The sequence below is a fragment of the Aquila chrysaetos genome, chromosome 22, assembly GCF_900496995.4.
Source record: "Aquila chrysaetos chrysaetos chromosome 22, bAquChr1.4, whole genome shotgun sequence".
In the NCBI taxonomy this organism is placed as follows: Eukaryota; Metazoa; Chordata; class Aves; order Accipitriformes; family Accipitridae; genus Aquila; species Aquila chrysaetos.
In genome coordinates this window covers 9,747,710-9,771,548 of record NC_044025.1, presented here as the reverse complement: position 1 = coordinate 9,771,548, position 23,839 = coordinate 9,747,710, and the positions used below count along the sequence as shown (strand labels likewise).

Below are 23,839 nucleotides of genomic sequence, written 5' to 3'. Positions count from 1 at the left end.
AAGATCCTGGTCCCCAAGGGGTGTGGGGACTGTATAAGTGAGGGAAAAAAAACCTAGGGAAAGAGGGGTTCCTGCACGCCGAGCCATTCCCGGGTGGAAGCGGAGGCGCATCAAGCTGCGGTGCCAGCAGATCCTGGGGCTGTGAAGCTGAACCGCAGCAGTGAGATGTTCCTCGGAGCAACAGGCCAGCAAGCCGGCATCCTGCCTGCACCAGCCTGGGGACCTCGTCTGGTCCAAAACTCCCCACCCTCGGGTGCAAAGAGCACTGGAGCCCTTGGGGTTGGACAGGGGATGGCAGCTTTCCTAAGCAGTTGGTAGGCAACGTGGGACTTGAGCTGGGGTCAGCCCCAAAGCCTCTCCTGCCTCTTTGACCCGGGGAAGCTAACCCCGGGGAGGATGTGCTGCTGCCGTACCAGGATCTGAGCAGGGGAGGAAGGAGCTGTTTCCCCTGCTTTCATCTCCTGGCTCTGTCAGAATACGTGAAATCTATTTGTGGCTTCCACTTACTGCCTCATTTTTTGGGTGCTTGGACTTTGGGAAAAGAGAAAAATAAACTGGGTCATTTTCTATTTATTTGGAAGAGCTGAGATGTTAGCCCTCCAGCTGCAGAGAGCTCTGCTCACATCTCTGTGGGGCTCAACAAAACTTGGAAGCAAGAGATGAGGGAGAGGAGAAACCTCCTTCTCACCAAAGAAAATGCATGTTTTGCCCAGCTTCTTGTTTAGGCTGGGGGGGAACTGGATGCAGTGAGATTGGGATTGCCTTCCCAATCGAAAACAGCTAATTCAGGCTAAACACATCTGTTTGTTTCTCGTGATGGAGAAATGCAGGCAGGAGGGGCTGGGTTGCTCTGGGACTGATTAACTCCCCCAGTCTGGGGGCATTCCCTGCTGCCTGCCAGGCCTCTGCAATGGCCCAGGGGCAAGGGAGTGGCAGCCAGGTTCCAGCTGGAGGTGTCAGGGGAAGGAGAAGGTCTGCTCTCTTCCACAGCAGATGTTTATTCCTCCCAGAAGAGGATGAGGTCAGAGGGCCGGGGTGGTACAGCGCGATCCGGGCAGGTCATACCAAGTACAAAATACCTAACGCTCTTGTTAGTGCAATTGCCATAGCCATAACAGGGCAGAGCCCATCTCTTATCAGGGATGGCTGCTTCTGCTTTCACCTCCCCAAGCTGCTGCCCTCCCCATGCCCATGGTCCCACTCCCGATGCTGACAGCATTTCTGGAATCCCCTGGAAGGGATCCAGGCTGGGGGATGCTGGGCACTGAGCAGCCACCAGCATCCCTCTGGCCGGGCCTCTTTGCTCTTATCTGGTCTCCCTTTTTGTGCCTGAGTCATCAGAGACAAGAGCATCAAATCAGAAATAAAGTCATTAACTCACTAAGCAAATACAGATGAAAATCCTCACTTTATTTTTTGAAATCGGAGCCCCGGCTCCACGGGGCTTTAAGTGGTGTCTTCCCTCCTCCAGCCTTCCCGCAGCCGGGTCTGTTCCAGTCCCACGCACATCCCGGGGGCGAGGAGAGGAGGGAGACGCAGGCACCCACCCCGCAGGGCTCGGCTTGGCCCTCGGCAGCCCATGCGCTTGCTGTTGATACGGCTATCCAGCCGGGATGGGGGGGAGCCCCGTGCCTGGTGTACTCCATTGCTGATGGGCTCCAGCTACGTGAAACTGCAGCGGCTCTCCCAGCCCGGGCTCGGGCATGCTGGGCACATCCAGCGGGAGCGATGTGTCCTTCTCCTCCCCCTGCAGCACCCATCCTTGCTGCCAGCGCAGCATCCTCTGCCCGGGGCTGGGCGCATCTCTGGCAGCTCGTGCCTCCCACGTGGCTGCAGCTTGCGCATCCCCATCCCAGCCAATCCATGCCGATCCGTGATTTCGCTCTTCTTCCTCTTTTTTTCTTTTTTTTCACCATGTACAAATGGGAATTAAATTGAGGCCACTAAACTCATTCGCGCTCGCAGCCGTAAAGGGATTGCAGGCAGCGTTTCACCACCAGCTCTTCACAGCAGCTGCCTGTCTCCGGCTGGAAAACCGCAGCATGCTCGCTCCTGCTGCCGATGCCCGGCGTGCCGCCGCCTGCTCCCTGCCGGGCCCTCGTGCCGGCAGCCCGCGCGGGAAAGCAGGGCTGGGGTTAAACCCAAGCAGACCAAAACATGCAGGAGCAATTTCTCTCATGTGAGCGCACGAGGGGCCAAAAGGCACCGCTCAGCTCCTGCTTGGGGTCCCGTGGCTATGCCTGGCCCAAAGCCCTGTCTCACCGGGTTTACCCGGTGTCCCGGGAGTGCGCTCCTGTCTGCACCCCTGCCCCGGGGAGCTGAGCGTCCTTCGGCACAGGGGCCCGGTTCTCCCATGGGAGCGGTGCTGGAGGGGGGGCTGGGCGGCCGCCCCCACAGCGTGGCTCAGCCTCAGGGGGTGAGGCACCATCACGAGGGAATGGGAAAGAGCCGGGACCAGGGAGGCAGCCGCGGGGCACCCGTAACCGGCTCAGGGACTGGGGGTGCTGGTCAGCACGTGGGGCTCCTGCTGCACCGGGGCAGGGGGGAGGCACCATGGGGGGGGGCTGAAGCCCCGGTGGGTGCAGACCCCCGAGCTAGGAGCAGCCCCCAGCTATTGTACCCGCAGGGCTGGCCGCTTATTTTTAGGAGGCGGGAGGAGGGATGCTGGTTGCAGGTGAACTCGCTGGAAGACCCGCTTCCCTACCACCCTGGGAAAAAGCCCCCAAAAAGTGCCTTGGACAGCAAAGGAGGGCGGGCATGAGTGTGCTGGGAGGGAACAGCTGCTGGGAATTTAAATGACTGCCCGTGAATGCTGGTTTTGTTTTGTCCCAGCCGTGGCTGCACTCTGCTCTGGCCAGGCAGCATTCAAATGCAGCCGCTCACAGGGCTTGTGCCTGCAAATAAAGCCGGTTTGGAAAACCTGGGCAGAAACTGAACTTGAGAGGAGCCCTGGTGCAGCACCCTGCCCCTGCCCAGCCCTGCCAAAAGCCACGGCCCCACAGGAGAAACCAGCAGAGCCAGCCAGAGCAGGCAGAGCCGCAGTGGCAGGGGCGTGCAGGAGCCGGGATGGGCTCTCCCTGGGGCCTCCGGTAAGGCTTTATTCCTGTCTCCCAGAAGGAAGAGTGATGGAAGGAGAAGAGATGCTGAGGAAGTGAGTGAGGTGCGCTTCCTGCTCGCTTCCTGCACGCTTTCTGCTCGCAGGATCTCGGCTTGGCCACCAGCCTGGGACATGGAACGCTGCCCTGTGACCCACCACTGCTGCCTGGGCAAATGGAGATGCCGCTGGTTGCCATGGTTGATGGTCTCGGCCACGTACCGACTCGACGCATGCTGCCAGATCCATGCTTTGAAAATCTAGTTCCATATGGATAAACAGCATTTCTTATTACTGTTGCTAATGTGGTGTCAGCACATTGCAACATAGATATTTTAATAATACATAGTTCTTTCAATGAAGGGGCTTAAAAAACTAATTTACTTTCCAACATTTGTATATGTCATATTTGCTCATTTATTCATGCAATAAATGAAATTAAAATTACTAGACATTTAGAAAATAACAAGTATGCATAAGAATTGCACCCGTGTATTAAAAAAAAGCAGGCGCTGCTTTTCCTGGCACAAAGGCTGCCCACAGGCACACGCTGCCAGGTGTTTCCTCCTCTGCCTGTGCAGCAACACAGGCTGGAGGGGAGCGCAGCTGGGCACTGCCAGTCCCCCATTCCCGGGGATGCTGGCAGTTGTGACAACCACTGCATTTTTATTTTTCTCATCCTAACAATGTTGCTGTTTAGATCGGCTTTTATTAAAAATAAATAATGCTTTTAAAACAAAGCTGGCACTGGGGCACCAAACTGTGACAAAGGCTGGGGAGGTGGCACTGAGGATGATTAATGTGATTTTTCCAGCAAAAAACTGTAGCAGTACTCCCATGTTGAGGGCTCTGCTGGGAGGTGCGGGAAGGACAAAGCCGCTTGGTGCCGCTTGCAGCCTGGTGGCTTGTCTGCAGAGGGCACAGCCCACACTTGTGAGAGGTCTGACTGTAGCCTCATGCTCTCCCCGGGCCAGGCTTTGGTGGCCATGTATCAGGCAAAGGTGGGAGGTTGAGGCACGGAGCCTTCCCAGCCCCTTCGCAGGTCCTGGCTCTGTATCCATCCCTCGTTTGGTCATTATCCTCCCAGCCTGCCTCCAACAGACCATCTTCCCAAGCCCAGCTGGGTGATGAACACCGTTCATCTCCAGGGTGGTTATGCAGGGCGTACAATGTACCTTGACAAGCGTCCTACGAGGTCCCTGGGGCTTCGGTGATGTCATATATCCATCACTTCACCACGCTGCACAGGCACAGAGTGGCCCACGCCAGGCACATCTATATCACATATGGAGGCTTCCCCTATATCACAGCCTCCAGGTAAAGCTGAGCAAACTTCCAGTGCCCCGGGAAAACTGCCGAAGGCTGTGGAAGGCCAGGCTCGCTTCGCCCGGGCAGACTCAGCCTGCCCGGGATTCCCAGGAGGGTGCACCCCATTGATCCCAGTGCAGATGCGTTTTGCTGCACAGAGCACTGGTGCAATGATATAGCTGCCTCCGCTTACGGCCATAGGGACTGGGCTGCAGCTGCTGCCCTGTTGTGACAACTCCAGTTGCAAAACCCCTGTAGCAAACGAGGTTTGTGGCTGGAGGGCTGTAACCCTTGTTTGGAGCTTGCCCAAGAAGTGCTCAACGCCTGAGCTTTCCCCCGCTTCCTGCTCACAGTGACCAGAGGGAGAAGTAATGAACAAACATTCTGGGAATCAAAAAATGTCACTCGCTGAGCGCGGTTTGGCTTAACAGCTTGATGGGGGATGGCGTACGCTCAATGTACAGATCGGGAGACAGAGACGCTGCCCCACGGAGCTTGCAGTTATCTGCTCCGGCAGGGGAGGGAGAAGGCGCTGCCGCACATCGCTTTGCTCCTTTTATCCTGGTCCCTCCCCCGCCTTTCCAGGCCAGAGCATTTTCCAAACTCTGCTTTATCCCATCCCTGCTGCTTCCTTTCTAACGCTACCAGCATGGCTAATAATAACAGCTCTAAATTCTCCTCGCCTGGCGCTTAGTCGGTGGCAATGGGTGCTGTGCAGCCTCGTTGCATCTCTCTGTGCCTCCATTCGGTCTATGTCTGTGTGTGCGCCCTTAAATACATAAAATGCGTGGGCAGTTGCACACCACTCCCTCCTCCCCCAGTTGTGCAATTTGAGTGTTTGGATGCAATATCCAGCCCCCTGGCTCTTTGCTGATGGGAATATCGTGCCCGTCCCTGTGGCAAGCAGAGTAGCTAGGCGGCTGTATTCCTTACCTCTCAAAGGAGCCGGGAGTGCGGAGAGAGCTGGAAATAGCCCTGGCTGACACAGATACCTGTGCAAAACAGCAGGGGCCTGCACTTGCCTTGGTAATTGCATACTGCATGGCGATGAGTCACCCGCAGCCCCGCTCCGGCAGGCAGCACGCTGCCTCCCTGCCTCCCGCTGCATGGCGCGGGCAGGATTCGCCGGGCTCAACTTGGTACCGTTTGCCTGGGAAAGTGCTGCGCCCCCCCCCCCCCCCCGGGAAGGGGGGCCCAAAGCAGAGGCAGTGAGCGGCAAGGATAGCAGGGAAAGGATGGGAATGAGAGCATCTTGCAGCTTTTTAAGCTCTCCAGATGCTTTCAAGTGCCAGGAAGGCTGTGTGAGCTGTGATTTTGCTGCATTATTTCTGTTGCCAGCCATCCCTGCACGGGGAGCTCCTGTGTGCAGAATAACTGCTTGCAGCAAGCAGGCATTCACAAACTGCCTGGTCTGGGGGCGGGGGGGGGAGCCCCTCAGCTGGCATCACCCGCAAGGGACCAGGGACTCCCCTGCAACCAGCCCTCAGCATTTCCCAAGACGGGGACCCGGGGACTCGGAGATGGGACCCCCTTATCTTCGCCACCGGTACAACCATAACCGAAGCAGCCGGAGAAGGAAGCGATGTGTCGGCTCATCCCGAGCTCCTCGGCCACGGCAAGAAGGCTCCACCAGCAGAGCTCTCCATCTTCCTCCTCCTCCTCCTCCTCCTCCTCCTCCCCATGGCAGGGGGCTTGGGGGCTGCCTCGCTGCTGGCGATTGCACTGTCAGGAGGAGATTAATAAATAATAAGCCGGCAAACTTCCACCAGGGACCTTTGTTTCTTCTCCTCCAGTGGTGCCGCCTATTCAGAGAGCAAAAACCAGGGGAGAGCGGCTGTCTCCGGGGGAGAGGGCCTAGAGGGGGTGGCATTTTCCCCGCCAGGCTGGCGGCTCCCCGAGCTCCTCCGCAGCTGACTTCACATATCAAAGGGACGCAGGAGGGAGGAGGAGGAATAGGTAAAATCAATGAGAACCTATCTGGTGGGATAAAAGAACGTGGTTTTATTTATAGCGCTGGCTGGATCTGAAGTGTGTCCTGCCCAGGGACACGGTGCCGAGGTGCTGAGGAACAGCAGAGCGGTGTCTGCGCGGGGCCAGGAGATGCGCCAGCGCCTGCAGCCCCACCGAGCCCAGAGCCCCGTCCCCGCAGCTCCCCAAAGTGCTGTGGGTGGCTCCGCTCGCCAGGCTGGCAAGGGGAGCAGGAGGGGGTGCCTACGGAGGGGTTTCAGGGCCGGGGGTGCAGTAGTTGGGGATAGTGAGAGCCAGTCACCCGTGGGGAGGCGACTCGGAGGAGAGCTAGTGAGGAGGGTGGGCGGGTGTGGAGGGGGTGCTGCGGGATGGGGGCCCCGGGGACAGCCAGGGACAGCCCGGCTGGGAGCCACGAGGCAGGGAGATGCCCACGGAGGTCCCTGCCAGCAAGAGCTGCTCAAGGAACAGGTCCCTTCGCTGCTCGCCCCCTTGGCCAGCTCTGCTGGTGCAGGGGGATCGGGACCTGCTCGGGTGATCGTGGCGGGTCTCCGGGAGGAGGCGGTTAAACAGAAAGAGGAAGAGAAAACAGTGATGGTAGCACCCAGACTCTGACCGGCCCCCGGGGAGAGGCAGGAGGAGTCGCCCTGCTTGGGGCCGGGGTCAGCAGAGGAGGATGAGGTCGGTCTGGGTCTCGGCCAGCCTCCCACCTGCCCCTCGGTCCTCCCGGGAGCAGAGCAGAGGAGCGGCTGGCAGCAGGACGATGGGGATGGAGGAGATACCCCAGCTCCCGGTGCTGTCCTGCCGGGCAGGGAAGGGAGGCCGCACAGCACCACCGGGACTGCAGGCAGCCCGACAGGCAGGGACGAGGCAGGCGGGCTGGCGAGGGGACAGCGGGTGACATTGATGGGCTACGACAGACACCGTCAGCGCAGCGTGAGAGCCGCTAGTGGCACAGTGCGGCGGGGAAGCCGAATTCAGCCAGAGCGAAAGAGTAAGCACAAGGGACACGTGCCGTACGGTGCAGCTCCCTTCGGTCCCCGCACACTGATGGCTGGCTGGTGCCGGCGTGCCGGGCCGCCTCTGGGACAGCGTGTGGGGACACGGCCGGTGAAAGAGCAAGGGGAAGGCTGGGGTGTCCATGGCGGGATGTCAGTGCAGAAAGAGCAGTGCAGGGTCTCTGACAGGGGATTTCTTCCCCCAGATAAAGTGAGGTACAGGGTGAGCCACGTGCCCTGGGCTGGTGCCGGGCTCTCGTCCCCAGGCAGAAGGGGCCGGCTGGCCCCGCTGTGCCGGAGCAGCCTGGGGAGGAGGACAGGCTGCTTCAGCTGCTGCGGGTGAGCTGCTTCCCGCGGACAAATGAGTCACTGGAAACGCCATAAGGAGTCAATGGGCATCCTGGTCTCCTCGCTCAGCCCACACAGCTGGTGGGCAGCATGAGCCATCGTGCAGGAGCCTTCCCTACCCTCTGCTGCTCTGGCTGGCCTCTGCCGCTTGCTCTGGGAAATTCCCATCTGTTTCAATAGCTCATTCACAACCCCCTTCTCACTCCTTTGCCATAGGTTTCCTCTGCAATAACTGCATGGCTGTAGCTCCACAGCATGTGCAAGGCTGCGGTTTTGGAGAGGAGCAGGCTGCAGAATCAGGCAAGCTGGAGCCCTGTACATCACCCTGCGTGTGTGCATCCCCCCAGCCCTCAGTGCCGGCCATGGGCTCCTCTGCAGAGCCGGAGCAGCCCAAGTGCCTGTCTCTGCTGCGGAGAAAGAGAGCTGCAGCAACCTGAGTTTGGTGGCACGGCGTGGGGAGTGACCCTCTGCCAGGTGCATTCCAGAGAAGGGACTGGGGGGGCTTTGCCATGGCACAGGCAGATACGGGGCCCATGTGTGCCCGCACGAGGGGCTTTGCCAGCACGGTGGAGCATTGCTCCCCAGCGATGCCTGGGTATGCTGGAGCAGGAATAGCAACCTCTGAATAAACACAGCCACAGCCCTGCTCCCTGGACAAGCTGGAGCTCAGAGCCAGGAGCCCAGGCAGCACCCACTTGTTGTCTGAAGCCATTCTTGTTTCCCAGGTCCCCTCCAGCCCAACAGGCCATGTCCTCAGCCCCGTGGCAAGGAGGATGTCAGACAGAGAGCGGAGGGGCAGTTTCCACCCAGGCTTGTGGGGAGTGAGGGGCCACATCGCCCAGCAGTGCATTACCAGAGGTTCACTCCTTGCTCACCACGGAGCACCACAGAGCCCTCATGTCAGAAAACGAGGAGGAGGAGGAGGAAGAGGAGGAGGCAGGAACTCCCAGGTGAACACTGCTGATCAGGAGCCACTGGACACAGAAAGTCTGGAGGAAAAGCGACACTAGGTCCCTGTGCTCGGTGACTTCAGGTGAAGGACAAGGCTGAGCTGAGTGCTGAGTGGGACTGAGGGGAGAGAAAAGCAGAGCTCGTGGAAAGGAGCCAAGCAAAGAAACTCAGTGAAACCCAGGGGCACGGCACTGCTAACCACTGCTGCCCCGTGGGGAGCAGGGCCTCCAATTAGCAGCCCACATGAATGAAGACTGCTTTAGGGGAGGACTTTGGGAGAGCCTCGGGGGCATCTTGCCCTTTGGCTGTCCCCAGCTTACCCAACCGCCAGCTCAGAGAGACCCAGCCAGCGCAGATCCCCCTTCCCCTGGGTCCCCAGGGAGGGCGGCCGCCGGGGGTGGCCATCCTGGCCACCGTGCCAATTCCCCCTGGGGCTGCATTAAATTTTAGTGCCAAGGAGAGCGTGTCACAACGTGGGGGGCTGGCGAGGACCCACCGGAGGCTGGGGATGTTGTAACTCAGAGGAGCCCCATTTGCCGCTGCCTCTCACTGCCCTCGCTGCCCGGTCCTCAGAACATTTTCCCATCCACAAACAGGGGCAGCTGCAACATGAAACCGCAGGCGGGAGTTTGCACAGTGCGGGGTGTCTCCTGTCCAGCCGCCGCTCATTGGCTCCTGCCCCTGTCCCACATTTGGCCTTTGGTAGGCTAAGGGTACCTTCAAACCCTGTCCCCTCCTGACCGCTGGCCTAATGACATTACTCACTCTCTGCTGTTTTGAAAGGGCATTTGCAGACTTTTCCTGTTATATTTTACCTCGGTAATATTATCCCCAGCCCCTCCAGGTTTAGCATCGTGTTGCCACGGCTGGCTGCAGCGCCGGCACGGTGCCACGGAGCGCTCCGGCTTAGCCAGGGCCGGCAGGTGAGGGGTGGATGCGGGGGGCTTATTTCTGTCCGACTGTGGCTGACACCTCTTCGAGTACATAAACACAAAGAGCAGCAGAAGCTGGAGCTCTCCTGCTCACAAAGCTCAGGTTCTGGTTTAGGAGGAAAGCCCTGAGCACTTAGCGAAACTGCACGGTCACTCTGTGCGCAGACAGAGAAGGGTGGATTCACATGGGGAATGTAACGTCCCGTTCACACCATTGCACTGAAGTACCATGGATCAGACGCCTTCTCTACCCACCGTGGGTATTTCTGAGGCTGCTGCATCACTGACTTCTAAGGAGGTAGAGACAATGCCAGCTATAACATCTTGTCCTCCTTTGCCTCTCTCCTGGTGCTTTCAAAGTCCTTTTTATGAGCGTTATTCAACCAATCCCCCCAGAAGCTCCAGGGCACAGGGAAGTGGTGTGATGTCCGTCCTATAGGTGAAAAAACCCAAACGGCATAGAAAAACGCTTGGACTGTACAAAAGTCCAGAGCAGTCAGGAACAGAAGTTGGAGCATGTTAACACCGACTTGCAGCCACGTGAGCAACTGTACTTCGTCCTCTGGGATTCCACTGAAACCCCGAAGTGGCAGCAAGTCCACCCCTCTGAGATGCCCCCATTTCGCTCCATCGCTGCTTTCCTCTGGCCCCCTCTTGGCACAAGGGCAGCCTGACCCCAGTGTCCCATCCAGTTTTGCCCACTTGGCTGAAAGAAGCCCTAACCCATCTCTGTCCAGAGGAGAAATGAAGCAGCGCAGGCTGGGCTTTGCTTTCCTTGTGCTCCTTAGTGCCGCTGGGCTGCCTGGCTGAGCCGCACCGTGCGGGTGGCTGCAGCCAGGGTGGGCGACTCACAGGCTGCTGACAGCTGGGGACTGGAAAGGGCTCGTCTTCTTGGGTTAGAAAGCAAGGAGGGAGGAACTGTGCTTGCACACACACCAGAAGGGAAAAGGTATTTCTGAAACACATGGCTATGCATAACTTGATTTTAGAACAACCGTTCACAAGTAATTCCTATGAATGGTTACTTCCTATTTGAGTACAACTGGTATAAAGGAAATCACAAGATACTTGAGTGAGAACCTTGCCTTTTGTGCAACAAATTCCTCCCAAAAGACTACTTTTATGGTGAGGCCTGCCAGTCCTGCTTTTTCCCTTCTGGGGCAAACGTCCCTCCTGTTCTCACCTCACCTCCTCTCTCTAGCACCGGGGTGGGGGGGGGGCGGGTGGGAATGCACTCCAGATCACTGGCCAGCGGGGTCAACTGGGAATTCGAGTCTTGTTCTGCAAGGAATTGCACGTGCCCCAGAGCAAGGCAATTTCCTTCCCCCGGCCCTTCGGATGCAGTCCAGCAGCGCTGTGCTCTGTGCTGTGCCTGCTGTGAACTACAGCTGTGCATCCAGGCAGCAACGCTTCTGGGCCCAGACCTCCCACCCGTGGGAAGAGAAGTTTCATTGCTCAGGGAACAGCTTGAAAAGCACCTTAGGTAACTGTTTCAGCATTTCATAACAGTAATTAGTAATAAAGCGCCACAGCAATGAGGAAGAGTTGGCGGCAGCTTCTCTCTTGCTTTGTCCCATCCCAGCAGCGGAGCCACCCCTGCCCCCAGTTCTCATCAGCCGTATGATATAACACACGCTGCCCACTGACAACTTCTTTTGGTGCAGGGCTCGGGATGATCAGGGAAATCCAATGTTGCTACATCGCATGGTGTTCACAGCGTGTCCTGAACCAAAGGGAGGCCAGAGGATATTAAAAAGTGGCTGGAAACAGCTCTCCCTTTGAAACAAAAGCAGGGCAAGGATGGGCAGCAGGCCTTTCCTACCAGAGGAAGAAGCACCTTCTGTTCACCCATCAGAGCCTGACGCAGAGCTCTCCACGTAGATTGCTCCACATTGCTTTGCTTCATCAGCCATTTACACTGATACTGCCTGAGCCATCTGAGGGGATTTTAGGATCTGGAGCCATTAGGCTGCAGGTGTTGCCACTTGGTTGGTTGTGTATCAGCTAATTCAGGCTGCAGTGCCAAGTCCTGCTCTTTCCCATGTAATTGCTACGCGTAAGTAAATAGAACATTCATGAGATTTTTGGTCCCGTCATTAATTATTTCTGAAAGGGCTTTTAGCGTACGCCTCATAACCCCAGACAGAAAAATGACGTGCGTGACATCAAGATGCTCGCAGCAACAGTGGGATGAGCGTTGAGATGAAAATGAGGGAAATCTGAAGACCCTTCCTTCCTTGTTACTCTTTGCTCTCGGCCACCTGGCCCCACTCCAGTGCAGACCCACTGAGCCTGGAAGTGACCCTCGGCCTACCACGCTGCACTCAGGGTTTATATATCTCAATACGGGGTGATCTAGGGACTCCTGAGTGGTGCCCGGTGACGCTGGCTGCCCCCGCTTGTAAGGGCTGGCACTTTTAAGGTGTGCATGGCACTGCTTAAAGTGGGTGCCCTGGGTGGGTGCACGTCCTGCAGGAAGGCACTCGTGCCCCACGTGTGGCTGCCAGCCCCGTGGGGCACTCTGCAGCCACGGGTGTCTCTCTGTCCCCCAAGCCCGGATGCGACCCTCAGCCTTTACACGCTGCGCTCCGGGTCTACGTATCTCAACTCGGGGCAACCTAGGGACTGTCGAGCAGCTCCTGGTGATGCCGGCGGCGCCCCAGGTGCCCCCCCTTTCAAGGGCTGGCACTTCTAAGGTGCGCGCAGCGGTGCTTAAAGTTGGTGCCCTGGGTGGGCGCGCGTGTCCCGCGGGAAGCCGCGTGTGCCCCACGCCTGGCTGCAAGCCCCACGGGGCGCTCTGCAACTGCGGGTGTTCCCCCCCCCCCACACCATCCTCCCGCCCCGCTCCCTCCCACCCCCCCCCCCCCCCTCCCCCTCGCTCCACCGCCCTCCGCGGCTCCCGCAGCCGGCGGGTGGGGGCTGCGGGCGGCTCCGCCCCGCCGGCCGCCCGGCTCCCCGCCGCCGCCGCCGCCGCCGCCGCCGCGCCTGCTGCATGCTCGGTGCCGCCTCAGCCCCAGCCGGAGGGGGAAGATGGCGGAGCCGGGGCCGGATTGCAGCTCTCTGCTCGACGAGGATCTTTCTTCCTTCGTCTTCAGTTACCTCGCTGACAGCCAGGTAGGGAGGGAGGGCGGTGGAGGGGATCTGCTGTCCGGCTTCCCAGCGCGGCTTGCAACTGGGGAGGGGGAAGCCGGCAGACCCCCCCCCCCCCCTTCCTGGGGCACCTGGGGAAAGGGGCACCGAAGGGGGGGGTGCGGGGACCGGCCCTTTCCCCAGGTGCCCGGAGGATCCGCGGGGGTCCCGTTTGCTCCACTGATGCGCAGAGTGGGAAATACGGGGAGGGGGGACGCGCGGAACCCCGCCGCCCCCGCGGCTCTCTCTGCGGCCCTCCCCGTGGCTTCGGGGCGGCCCCGGCGCGGCAGCAACCCCGCAGCCCCGCCGGCGCTTTCAGCACCACTAGCACGTGGACTCCCGCGGCCCCCCCCTCCCCGGTTTCTGCAGGGAATTTGGGGGGGGGGGGGAGAAGTTGATGGGTTGATCGGTTTTGGCACATACCACCCACCCCCCCTCCCCATTGCAACAGCCCTTCCCGCTGCAAAGGTGGGGAGGGGGACGCCGCGGTGCAGGGCGGCGAGGCGGGGGGGGGGCTCCGCAGGGGGCTGCGCGGTGGGGGCTGATAAGAGCCGGGCTGTGGGATGAGTCATGCCGAGCGTCAGTTGCACGCATACCGGCTGGGATCTTGGGGGATGGAGGTTTGGGGAGGGGGGGGTTGGCAGGGAGAGGGGTCTCGGTGCTGCGAGTCAGCGGCTCCAAAATCTGGATGGGCTCCCTTTTGGACGAGGCTGGGTATTAAAATCAGATTAAGGCTCCTTGGCAGCTCCCGCACGATCACGAGAGCGAGCCGTGCTGGCTATAGGGCTCGCATGCTTTTCCATTTTGGGGGGTGGAAGAGAGGCGCTATACAATAAGCCGGGCAGTAGCAAGAGCCGTGACTGATCCGGAGCACAACCGCGCATTTCGCAGTCGGATTGATGAGGCTGGTGCAAGTGGGAAGAGTTTTCTGTAGTTACATATCATCCCTCCAGCCCTTCACTTTCATAACCACGGATTACAAAATAGCTTCGACTGAGAAGCTAGCGCGTTCATCCCAACCCTTGCTCTCTCACCAGTTTAGCTCCGGGATTGCAAACGGCAGGAGCATGTGTGTGGGGGAACGGGACGGGGACTAATCCCGCTGTTTGGGTTCAAAACAAATAAGGTCTCAAGACTTGGTAAATCAGATTTGCCCCTGGTGCGTGTGCCAGACAGAACCAGGCAGGTCTTGCCACCAGCTGGATCGATGTAGTCCCAGCACCCCTCCTCGCATGCACCAGTTCCAGAGCGCTCCGGCTTGGCTTGGGACCCGGGCAGCTTGCTGGGGGCCGAGCAGGAGGGAGGTGGCAGCTTCGGTTGTTAACGAAGAGCTGCTGACAGGTTGATTACCGCAGGAGGGTCAGGAAGGGTGAGAAGTGGGCCGAGAAGATTTTGTAAGCGGTTTGCGTTTTCCGATTTGGATGGATTTATTATTGCTGAGGGAACCGTCAGCTAGAGAAGAGGAGGCTGGTTGTGTGGGATGCCATCCCTAGGAAGTATGGCAGAAAGGCTGCAGCTCCCACCACCCCCATTGTTCCCTGGGCAGGTGAAAGTTCCTGGCTCCGCTTCCCCGCAATAACCTGCCTGTTCTCTGCGTGCTTAACATGAAATGAAAAGCTCGTGTGATTGCAGCTCGCATCTGAAGGCTCGTTTCTTTTTTGCTTTTTGGTCAGCATTTGATGTGCCAATTTAGGAATCTTATTCCAAAAAGAGACTGCGAAGGGGGGAAAAAAATCCTGCGAATTGTCATCCTTCTCTGGTGCAAAACCACCATGTTGTGAACATCCCCTGCAAAATTTGGGACTGTGAAATGGCCTGTGATGAAAGACGACTGTTTTTATGGCATGTCCTAAAATCCAGTTTGCTGTGCCTGTCCCCTCTTTTTCTCTGCCTCTCCCATACGTGCACTGTATTGGAGGGAGCAGCGTAGGTACACACACAGAGTTAGTGCTAGCCTGATGTCTGCGGGGTGTATAAGATGAAGAGTAGCAAAGGGATCTTAGCAGCCCGCTGCAGGTTCCTTCGGCAGCCGTGTGCAGCCTGTGTTTGCTCTCCCACCCGGCGCCTGCTTTTGATAATTGCATTTCCTCCTGTCCCCACGTGCGCAGAGGGGTTAAAGGCTAGGGTAAAAAGTAAAGAAAAAAAAGGGGGGGGGGGGGGAAGCGCCCCCCCCAGCTATGATTTGCATGCATTTGCTTAAGAAACGCCTGAAGTTGTAAGCGTGTGTTGTGCTTGTACCTTAACCTCTGATGAAACTGCAGGGAAGGCTCCAGCCCTGGCTGCTGTCACATGCCCGCTTTATAACTCGGAGCGGGAGGCGGTCCGGGGCTGGCTGCTGACGTCTCTCCCCATTACTACTGTACGAGCCTCTGCTTACAACTGGGTTACTGACTTCTCAATGAAGCCCAAAAGCTGCTTCCACGAAGTCCCCAGTGCTCCAGCACAAGATCAGATTATTCTGAGAGGCTGCAATGTCAGGAGGCCATGAGATCATCAATATTAGCCATTTCCTTCGTGGAAATCTTGAGGAACTCTGACTCTCCTCCTCTCTCCCCCGTGCTCCTCCCCAGTCCTTGCTTTTGCAGTAGGTTTTGAGATGGGCGCAGTTGGGTGCGGGCAGGTGCCAGGTGATCGCTTCCTCGCCAGGGGAGGAATCCTCAGGAGGGCTCTTGGGGAGATGCACGGTGAAGGTTTGACATGGATATTTGCATCAGTCCCTTAATTACATGGGCTTGTGCTGAGGATGCCTGCTAACCTCTATTTACATATCGAGGACAGCGATGATTCACGTGGTACCTGCATTGCTACAGAAAGAAAATCAGGGGTTTTCACTTGATATCTGCCTTTCTCCTGCCAACTCCTTTTCCCTTTTCAACAACAAAAAAAGTGATTTTGTTTTGCTGCGACTCAAAATGTGTCATTTCTGGGCCCGCTTAATCCATTTTGTGCAACTCTTCGCTGCTCAGAGGTATGAAGCTGGTTGTAGCTGGTTCGTCTGCTGGCACCAGGCGCTGCAAAGTGCCAGCCAGGCAGCTCTGCCGGGAGCACCACGGAACAGCCGGCGACTCTCAGCATCCCTGCTAAAGGCAGGAGCAGTTTGACTCTTACGGCTTCAATTTGTTTCAAAACCCCAAATGAAGTGCAGCAGGGGGAAAAAAAAACAACCCAGAACCAAGCTGCTTCTCAGAGAGATGCTTAAGATCACATGAACTGAAATACAATATTCTCTCTTTAACTTCTCAGCCTCCTGCTAACAGCTTAATCCATTGATGAGTACAGGAGGCACAGTGAAGCCCTTGGTGGAGAAGTGGTCCATTGGGTGAATTGTTACTGCCAGTAATGAAGTGGGGACGCATCCCTAATTTCTGATAGTCCTCACCGAGCAGACTGATATTCTGCTTTTTCCGAGGCTTTTCTCTCAAAGATTTTGCAGGGGCAGGGGGGGGGCGGCTCTGGATGACCGAGACAGCCCAAGGGCCTGTGCAAAGCGTATCTCCAGCCTGGCTGCATTGCTGCAGCTTGGGTCGAAGGCCGCTGCATTGCTGGGGCTGGAGACCCCCACCCCCTCCCAGGAAAGCACTGCAAGGTGGCTGTGGTGTGGTGGCTGTTACTGACGGTGGCAGTTAGCAGAGGCCACACGGGTACGTTTGCAAAGTGGGGGGCGGCGGTTGCCGGGGATGCCGGCAGCTGCCCGCGCCGCAGCGGTGGCTGCGGGAGATGGCGAGCGTGGCGTGCTGCTGAGCCTGCTTCTCAGAGCCGGGAGAGAGCAGCCGCTGGGAGCCGTGATGGGGGAAAGGGGGGGTCCCTGAAATCTGGCCCCTCGGAGAGCCTCCCCACACACCTGCCTGCCTTCACCCCCTGCTTTTGACCAGATACCGTGGTGCTCCCCACCCTGGCAGGGCACCAGGGCTGCCCCACGCTGTGGGCTTTCCTCCCTCCTGCCTGCACATCCCTGCCCTGGTCTCATGCCGTAATGGAAAGGCACCTCTCCAACAGGTGAATAATTAAGGTCTCAACCTAGTGCCTCCAGCAAAGGGAGCTTTGTGAGGGAGACGGATCTCTCTCTCACATTAACCTTTCCAATGTCAAAAGCCTCTTTGTAGTTAGAAACTCCACTTGCTCCGGCACTTCAGTGCTGGTGGTTGTCCAGTGAAAAATGCCCAGGGGATGCCCTTCCTGCCCCAAACCCCTTCCTGGCTTTGAGGATTGGGTCCCACGGTCCCTGGCGTGGGGCTGGAGACAGGGATGCCACGGGCTGGCTCCTGGCAGGCAGTTTGCTGTGCTGCCGGCCGCTGCTGCCTGCTACCGCTGCCTGCTGTTCCCGGGGTGCAGGAACCCGCCAGGCTCTGAAATCCCCTTCGGTGGGGCTGGGGGCCAGTTCGTGGCAGAGCGTGGGAGCCCCGCGTCTGCGCTGCCGGCAGGCAGAGTGGTGGCAAGGGCACGCTTCCCCCTGGCCGGCGTGTGCCAGCACCTGTGGGAGCTCGGGGACGTCGCCCGTTGGGCTGGGGCAGAGGCATTGTGCGGGGCCAGTCTGGCAAACGCCACCGAAGCCGCCGCTTCTTCTGCCTGCCCGTGGCCTTGGGGAGGTGGTGAGGGGCACCGTCCCTGCAGGGCGCCCAGAGCTGCAGCACCCGTGGGGCTCTCCAGCGCGGAGGGGGCCTGGCTCTGGTGGGGAAGGGAAGGGCTGTCCCCAGAGATAAGGCTGTGCTGGGACCAGGCACGTTGTGCTCGCTCGCCGCCACCGAGGAGCCAGGAACACGAGGTTCCGGCAGCGCCTGGGTCGGCAAACGCGTTTGCCGGAGGAATCGGCTTCGGGCTCCCGCGCCTGAGCCCCGCTCCATGGCAACCCCGCGCGGGTTTATATTTCTCGTGACTGCTTGGCAGCCTGAAGTGATTTAGCAGAGGGGGAACTTTGTACATGCCGGAGCTGCCGCTGCCAGCGCGGCCGTGCTGGGCTGACGGCCGCGGTCCTGGCCATGCGGCGCTGCTCCTCCCTGGGGGGCACGGGCTGGGGCAGCCTCTTGCCTGCACCCCGGGAGCGGGCAGCCGGCTCCCCTGCCTGCATGCCATGCTGGGAAAGGCAGGTTCTCACCACCTGCCTGCTGCCTGGTGAACTACCCTCTTGCGAGCATCTGGAAGAGGATGTTTTAAGCTGCCTCTGCTTGTAGTAATGAGCCAGAGACTAAAGGTTGAAGTTAATGGGGCGGGTGGTCAGGTGAGGTAGTGACCTACTGCCAGGGACAGCCGCACCGTAGGCACCGGGTGATGGTCCAGCCAATGTGTTTCCCTTCCCTTATCGCTCGGCTGTTCTACGTTTCAGCACTTTGCCTGAGCTCTGGCTCAGAAATTATTATTTATTTATTTATTTATTGTTTTTTTATAATGGGAGCTTCCAAGAAATGCCGTAGGACTTTGCACAGATCTGGCAGCGCTCACGGTCTCATCAGCCACGTCCTTACCCTGCTCTGTCTCGCTGCACCTCCCCAGGCAGATGCAACAGCCAGGGTTGACCTGCTGCAAATTGCTACATTAAACTGGTTCACTTCAGAATTAAGACAAGGAAAAATAAAAGCTGGAAATCTCCTTTGGCCCTGTAAGAGCTGGAAACCACCCCCCCACCCCCGGCGAAGGGTTCTCCATGTGGCAAGTCTGGTATCTGCTGGTGGGGGGGTGTGGAGACTGTGGCAGCCCTGGGGGCTCTTTGAGATGGCCCCATCCAGTAGCCAGACTAACCTTTGATCACTGCTGGCTCCCGGGCTGCAATGTGGGGCTTAGGGAAAATACTTCGCTTATCTTGCATCCATGCTGTCCCGAGGCAAAGCCGCCAGGCACTGGGTGCCGGATGCCTCCCCAGTGCCCCCCCACCCCCTTACCCGAAGCTTCATTGGGGGAGCACGATGAGGGTCCTGCTGAAGTACGACAGGAGCTTTTTATATCTGCCTGTGCATACCCACCCTTCCTGCAGCACCCTGCCCGCCCAGGCAGCAAACAGGCAGGCGTCTGCCCTCGTGGCTGGGAGCAGGAGGCCTCTGCCCTTGGTGAGGGTGAGCCTGTGGGATGGGGGCTGAAGCGGGAGAGACCCCGGTGCCCCAGGAGGGCTGGTGTGACACTTCTCCCCTCCCGTGGGACGGAGCGGTACGTGCTTTATATTGATGCTGGAAGCTTTTTGTGCTGAGGTGCCGGAGAATAAAACGAGTCCCTCGAGCTCTTGCAGCGACTACAGTTGCAGGGCAGCGTATCTTTACTGTGATGCATTTTCTAAATTCTTCCTCTGCACTGCTTCTGCGCCCTGCGGTCGCTGCCTGCAGCGGCAGGGAGCACGCTGGCCGAAACAGTCCCTTCTGCTGAGCCAGCGCCACTGGTCAGGCTCCTCAGTTCCTGTTTCAGTTTGCAGCAAGTTCATCACCGCTGTCGCTTCTGCTTCCCCGGCCTGTGTTTGGGGAGGCTGCAGGACCCTGTTCGATCCCAGCATATGGGGCGGCGGGCGAGGGGTGTGGGAGGTGTCATCCTTTCGCCCCGCCAAAAGCTGCCTTCCCGACCTAGTCCCCGAGGAACCCTCATTTCCTAATTTTCATGCGCATCAAGAGCAAGGAAATCCTGTGGCGGGGGGAGATGGAGGGGAGAGGGCAGAGCATCCCGGCGCAGGCGGGGGGCTGAGCTGGGGCTGTGCTGCAGCCAGAGCAGCGTGCTGGGGCGGCCGGCTGTGCCTTGCGGACGGAAGGAAGCCCAGCTGCCTCTAATCGTGTTTCTTCTCCTCCCTCCTGCCCGGGTGAGGGGGGACGGCAGGTTTCGCTGCCTGCGAGTGACAGCTGGGGACCTGGTTGTCCTACCATGAGGGGACCCGCGGCCGGAGCAGCCCCAGCTGTCCCTCGGCACACAGAGCTGGGGTGAGGGGAGCTGCTGCCGGCAGCAGGCAGCGTGGTCCATCCCCCCAGCCTCGGCAGCCTTCTTGCTTAGCCCTTTCTTGCTTTGTTTCTAGCCAAAGCGCCGAGGTAGGAGTGAGTTACGTTTGTGGGTTTTTTTTTTTATGAAGAAAGTGCAAATGTAGCTGTAGGGTGTTTCAGGAAACATCCCAGTGGGACACTGCCGCGACCCTTCGCATGCACACGGGACTGATGGGGCAGAGCTCCAGCCGGCCCCGCGGCGGCTGGGCTGGGTTAGAGCAAAGAGTGGCGCCGATCGCGGCCGGGGTGACGGTTGTACGTGTGCTTGGATAACAGCAAGGAGCTGGAGGCGTAAAACACCGCACGCTCGCGCAGCTCCCCTTGAAGGCCGAAGCAGGGGCAGGCTCCGGCTTCGCCCAGGCAGAGCGTGCGCTCCCTGGGCTCGGAGCAGGGGGGAGAGCCGCTGCCTGCGTGCCGGAAGGATCGCGGCTCTGCCCGCTCGCAGGCAGCGCTGGCGGAGGGCAGGGCAGGACACCGCGTGCTGCGCGGTGGTTTGTGCCAGGCGAGCTGGCGGTGCCCTTTTCTGCCGCGCAGAGGTTGCTCACCTGGCACCCGGCACGGCGGGGCTGAACTTTGTTCCAGCTCGGGTCCCTCTCTCCCGATTTTCCAGGACTTGCACGGCCTCAGTGCAAATGTTTGCAACTTCCACGGCCCTTGGCTTCAAGCTAATTAAACTTTGCATTCCTGTCGGCTCCCTTTAAACTGCGGCTGCTTAGCTGCTTTCCTTTCCCCCTCTGCTCTGGGGCGTGCAGCCCTGCCTGCGTGAGGTGTGTGTGGCTCAGAGCCACCTTCCAGCATTTTAATGACAGGAGGATTTTCAAACCTCCCCTTGAACAGCGTAAACCCCAGAGCTCTGCATAGCTGGAGCTGGAGACTGAAACCAACCAGCATCATTTCTCGTTGCGAGCAAGCTTGCACATAAATAGTCACAACCTAACCGTGCTAATAATGAAAAGAAAAAATTGCAAATGTTTTTCTTAAAAAGGAAGTTTCTGTCTCTGTGTGGGCCCCACCAGCAGACTGGCGCGTGTCGGTTTTGGGTGCTAAAACCCATTTCCCAGGTAGCAGAACTCAAGCCTATGAGAACTGTGTGGTTTTCTCAGGCTGAAAGGTTGGATGGTATTTGAGCTGCCTTTTTTGTTTTCTTGTGGCCATGTCCTTTTAGGAAGGCATAAGTATGTCTATTTATATATATTTTGAAAATGAAAGCACGTGGTACATGTCCCCAGAAACCCCCATGGTGCGTGTTGTCACCTAGCTCTGGTGGGGACACTGCTTTGCTGACGACCAGCAACCAACCGTTCCCAACAGCTCACGCCAGCAGCTGAGCTGGAGAGTAGGGGTAGCCCCTGCCCTGCAGCCCCGGGGCTTGGGGTGAGCAGGGGTAGGTGTGCGGGACATGCTCATGCATGCACGTCTCCTCTCCTCATGGGACCAGAGGCTTTAGGATGTGAAAGTGGATGCAGGAGGAAGTTGGCAGCTGAGCAGGGAGGGATGTCGCGGGGGAACTGTTAGGACAGGCATGGATGGGGAGGGCTGGAGCTGCTCGGTTTATTTGCTTCTGTTGACTCCTCCTGCCCGTTCTTTCAGTCGTGCTGTTTGGCCTTCCTGCAGCGATGGCTCCTCCGTTCCGGTGTTAGTGCATCCGGGATGTGGGGTACTGGCAGCCCCTGGGCCCCCACCTCCTTGTGGTGACCGGGGGCTGCCCGTGAGGGTCTGCTTGCCCAGGGTCCCTCGTCTCAGTTTGCACCGCTCGCCTGCTGCCCGTCTGCCCAGAGGAGCTGGAAACCCATCTGCATATCCAGCTGAGTCAAAAATAAATGAAAGGCAGGTTATTGGGGGGAGACTGTCCCCGTCTCTGCTGCTCACTTATGGCAGTGCAAGGACCTGGAAACACAGCTTTCAAGTTTCTCTATGTATTTATGTAACCCAAACTAACTCTTTTTTGGAAAAAGCCACTCTGTCTCATTTAGCTACCTAAATATAGCAGCCACTCCGGAGGGAGGATTAGCCTGTGAGTGCCCTGGTGGGTATGGGACCTTTGTGGATGGGTGTGAGGGGGAGTTTAAACCTTGTTCAATCAGGCCCGGGGGGGTTATTCCCCTGACATTAGCAGGGCAGGCTTGCAGCTGTCCCGGGGCAGCGGGGAGCTTGCAGCAGTGACCGGCAGGGAAGCAGGAACCTGCAGAGATGTGGACTGCAGGGTGTTTTCTAAATGTCTCAATGCCTTTTGAGGCCAGAGCCCATCTACGCCCAAACATGCTGTTTGCTAACATGCCGTCGCCTCCCCTTGGAGGAAGGAACCATGCTCCAAAGCACAGAAGCAGAGCTGAGCTACGGGCGAAACCTCCACATCCTGCTCTGCCAAAGGGCCCCGTGGGGCTGTGGCACCTCGGCGTGATCATTCAGGGCTGCCGGAGCAGAGTCACCGCTGCGACGTGGGGTTGGGTGGAAAGGCGAGCAACGGTGAAGGTCCTTCTGCCCTTAGATGTACGGGGCACCGCAGGCATCAAAGTCCTTTGAGCTCCTTTGGTGAAAGATGTGGGACTGACCCTTCGAAATGCCAAGATGAGGGATGGCCCACGGGTGCCGTTTCCCCTTGCCAGGGACGTACGCTCCCCACCCTCGTGGGCAGCGGGGCCTCTACGCTTGGCCGAGATGCACCTGCGTCAGGATCCGGGCACTGTGCACATCCCATGGACCCACTTCTGCTTCTCCATACACACGAGGCCCCTCATTGCCTTCGGAATGAGCACAAGAGATGGGTTTGCCCGAGTGGTCTGACCGCCTCACCGGCTTGCCTGCGTGGCATGGTGGGGCTCTCTTGTACCACCTGGGATCAGCAAGGCTTGCGTGTTGCATGAAGTATTGATGGAAGCCAAGTTTCTTGGAGGTGCACAGGGTGGCCCTTGCTTTTGTCTTTTGACATCTCCGACTGCCCTGCGATGAGGGTGCCATGCGTCCCTTCCAAGAAAGCGGGGAGCAGCCGTTTGTGCATGCTGGTGTCCCACGGACACATGCTGCTTGAGTCTCTGCAGCTGGCTATTTGTAAGCGTGAGGAGGGGACACCCTTGCGTGCCCCCTCTGCTCTGCCCTGCTTTGCAGCACTGACAGCAAGAGCCCGGCTCCTTGGCCCAGCGCTGCTGCAGGGGCTCCCTGATCTGTCTTGTGATTCAGGCCCTGATGGAGATATGCAGAAGCTGCCTTGCGTTTTCTGTGGGAAATGAGAGGGTCCCTCCGTTATTTGAGCCTTCATCCCTGTGCTTTTCTTGTTGCTTCCTCTGCACGCAGCGGCTCTGTCTCCTTGCACGCCTCCACATCTCCCTGCTGCCCACCCCTGCCTGTCACCGTGCCCTCTGCCCTGCTCGGAGCTGTGCAGCCTCGCGCCAGGGCTCACCCTGGTGTGCAGGGTCTTCTGCCGCCCCTGCCATCCCACCGGGGCAGGAGCCACCTGGCTAAGCGGTGGGACCCCTGGGGAGGTGTTGGTGAACACATGCACGCTGCTTCCACACGGTGCCCTTGCACAACCTTGCAAACCCCAGTGCGATGCCCCCTCGGCTCCCATCGCGTGGGCAGGGACCAGGCAGGTTCGGCGCTGCCCCGTGGCAGCCCCACCGGTCCCTGCTGGGTGGAGGCGGCCTGGGTCTGAAGGAAGGACCCTGCCGTTTTGGTGATGCTCTCCTCAGGTCTGTGTTATTTGGCCCTAGCAAGGTGGAGGTGAAATAGAGAAGGTAAAGGCTGCACACTGAAATGGGAGGAGGCAGCGCAGTTGAGATCCGCCTGGAGGGCTCGCAGCATCCCCAGGATCCCCGAGCCGCTCCGGCAGATGGCTGCAGCCCTCCCGCCCTGCTCTAAGGAATACAAATGTGCGGCAGATACGGTTACCCAGCCCCGACAGCGGTATTAGCTTTCATCTAGATCGATATCCCTGCCTGCCTGTGTCTAAGGGAGCACTCAGCTGGCAACCCAAGCCTGGCCAGGAGGAGACACCCGCCGAGGCTCTGCTGCCCGCTCCAGACCCTGCCTGTCCGTCTGTCAGTCTGCCTCGGCGCGGAGGCAGAGCCAGCGCCGACCGCAGCGCCGTTGCTGTGCTGTCGGACTCCGTCATGCGTAAAATGTAATAAATAGGGCCATAAGCCTTTTACGAAGTCTATTTCCACTCTTGGATCC

General features: G+C 58.7%; 1 protein-coding gene across 1 annotated transcript in view; it reads left to right on the top strand.

Annotated features, from left to right (window-relative positions):
• The first annotated feature begins 12,526 nt into the window (after positions 1–12,526).
• PPARGC1B (PPARG coactivator 1 beta) overlaps positions 12,527–23,839 on the top strand; it is a 54,580-nt gene continuing 43,267 nt past the window's right edge. The window contains 1 exon segment of the mRNA XM_029998225.1: positions 12,527–12,710. Coding sequence (XP_029854085.1) covers positions 12,627–12,710 — 84 coding nt within the window. The 5' untranslated portion in view covers positions 12,527–12,626.